The sequence below is a fragment of the Dendropsophus ebraccatus genome, chromosome 11 (genome assembly GCF_027789765.1).
Source record: "Dendropsophus ebraccatus isolate aDenEbr1 chromosome 11, aDenEbr1.pat, whole genome shotgun sequence".
In the NCBI taxonomy this organism is placed as follows: domain Eukaryota; kingdom Metazoa; phylum Chordata; class Amphibia; order Anura; family Hylidae; genus Dendropsophus; species Dendropsophus ebraccatus.
This window is the reverse complement of record NC_091464.1, coordinates 7,887,815-7,889,714: the sequence shown is the minus strand read 5'-3', so window position 1 is coordinate 7,889,714 and position 1,900 is coordinate 7,887,815. Positions and strand designations below refer to the sequence as shown.

Sequence of the window (1,900 nt, the reverse complement as noted above, 5' to 3'; positions counted from 1 at the left end):
CTGGAGATAATATCGTATTATATGCTAAGTTCTTACATGATATTTGTCCAATCAGTTGTACGGTACTTTCACACTTTCTCAGAGTTAATTAGTCTCTGGTGGGTTTACATTTGTCACAGTGTGGCTTATAAATACAGGCCGCAGTTATCATTTCTACATCCCTACCGCAGTGGTGTTTTATGATAAGTGAGGTATGTTCACTATACATCCATGGATCACATCCTCTGTAAACCTCATGTTTTCTTACATCTGAAATATGAAACAGCTTTGAGGTTTGTTTTTATTTTTCACATTATCTTAACACGATATCATTCCGCAAGTCTTTGCCCTTGTTGCTGCTGTTATTAGAGTCTGTCAGGATACTTGTTGCTTTGTATAGCCTCCTACATTTTATGCAATTATTTCTGCTTTTCCAGGTTACAGACATAGAAGACTTCAGGTCACATGGATCCTTATCTTCTCCTAAAAGCGATTGGGTTTTTCCTACTTGTAATCATTGGGATTCCAGGAAATATGTTCATTATTATACAATTTGTCTTAGTCAAAATCATTGAAAAAAAGCTTCTTCCAACCAATATAATACTGACCATGTTGGCAACAGCCAATCTCCTAGTCATTTTTTCTAGAATCATTTTCCAGCTCCTGAACGCTATAGGTCTAGAGGATTTACTTGATGAGTCTGAATGTAAATTTATGATATTTACATACAGAGTGAGTAGAGCTATGTCCATTGGTATCACCAGTCTACTAAGTTGTCACCAGTGCATTCTCATTGCCCCATCAACTAAAGTGTGGAGCTACCTGAAACAGAAGGTCTCACAAAATGTCATGACCATCATCATCATTCTCTGTGTTCTCCTTATTTCAATGTATTCTTACACTATTCTTATATCACATGCCAGGAAAAACACAACATCCTCCCCATACACTCTGCACTTGGTGTATTGTGATGTTGACTTTGTAACCTATACTTCATTCATTGTCAATGGAACTTTTTATTTGCTTCGGGATTTTGTCTTTGTAACACTGATGATGCTTGCGAGCATTTACATAGTATACACCTTGCTCCAACATGAGAGAACTGTAAGAGGAATCAGGAGTTCAGACAGAGGTCAAAAAACGTCAACTGAGTACAAAGCCTCCAGAGCGGTCATCTTATTAGTCGCCCTCTATGTGATACTATATGGACTAGATAACTCAATGTGGGTTTATACACTGACTTTGTCTAATGTAAGCCCCAACATGAACGATATCCGGGTATTCTTAGCATCCTCTTATGCATCACTAAGCCCAATACTCATCATTGGAACCAACCCTAAACTTAAACACAGCTGGAAATATTCAGACGGAAAGAGGAATTTTCCCAGAAATGCATCAGACAATGGACTTGTGTTCTCAATAAGTAAATCTGGAAGCGAACATACAATAGGATAATAACGAAAACTTTTCATTCTCATGAGTTGCTCCTTGTGAAGTACTAAAATCAGTTTTATTTTTTTCTTTAAAACAGACTAGACTAGATAAAGCACAGACAGGTGAAAAAGCATTTACTGTACAACCGTATAAAGAAAGGTTTAAAGAGGAACTATCAGCAGGTTAGACAAATCTATTCTGCTGATAGCCCCATACTGCACAGAAGACAACGGGGAGGAAGGTATGCCTATCTCACCTTCCTGCGGTGCCGTTCTGGTGCAATTAGAAGCTTGCTCCACGGTCCGGTAAGACAATTAGGGGCATTGGGCACTGTTAGGAGCACTGCCCACCCCGATAGCGCCAATCCATCCTGCCCCGGCTGGCCTGCTTCATTGATTATAATTAGAGACGAGTGGGCTGGCTGGGGGCAGATTGGCGCTATCAGGGTTGGTAGTGCTCCTAACAGTGCCCAGCATCCCTGTCTTAC

At 39.9% G+C, this 1,900-nt stretch overlaps 1 protein-coding gene across 1 annotated transcript; it reads left to right on the top strand.

Annotated features, from left to right (window-relative positions):
* The first annotated feature begins 444 nt into the window (after positions 1–444).
* On the top strand, positions 445–1,434 carry LOC138767359 (olfactory receptor class A-like protein 1). Its single transcript, XM_069944856.1, has one exon. The coding sequence runs from the start codon at positions 445–447 to the stop codon at positions 1,432–1,434; it is 990 nt and encodes a 329-aa protein (XP_069800957.1).
* The last annotated feature ends 466 nt before the right edge of the window (positions 1,435–1,900 follow it).

Coding starts and splice junctions, on each gene's coding strand:
- LOC138767359 (XM_069944856.1), top strand. CDS start 445: ATGGATCCTTATCTTCTCCTAAAAGCGATTGGGTTTTTCCTACTTGTA.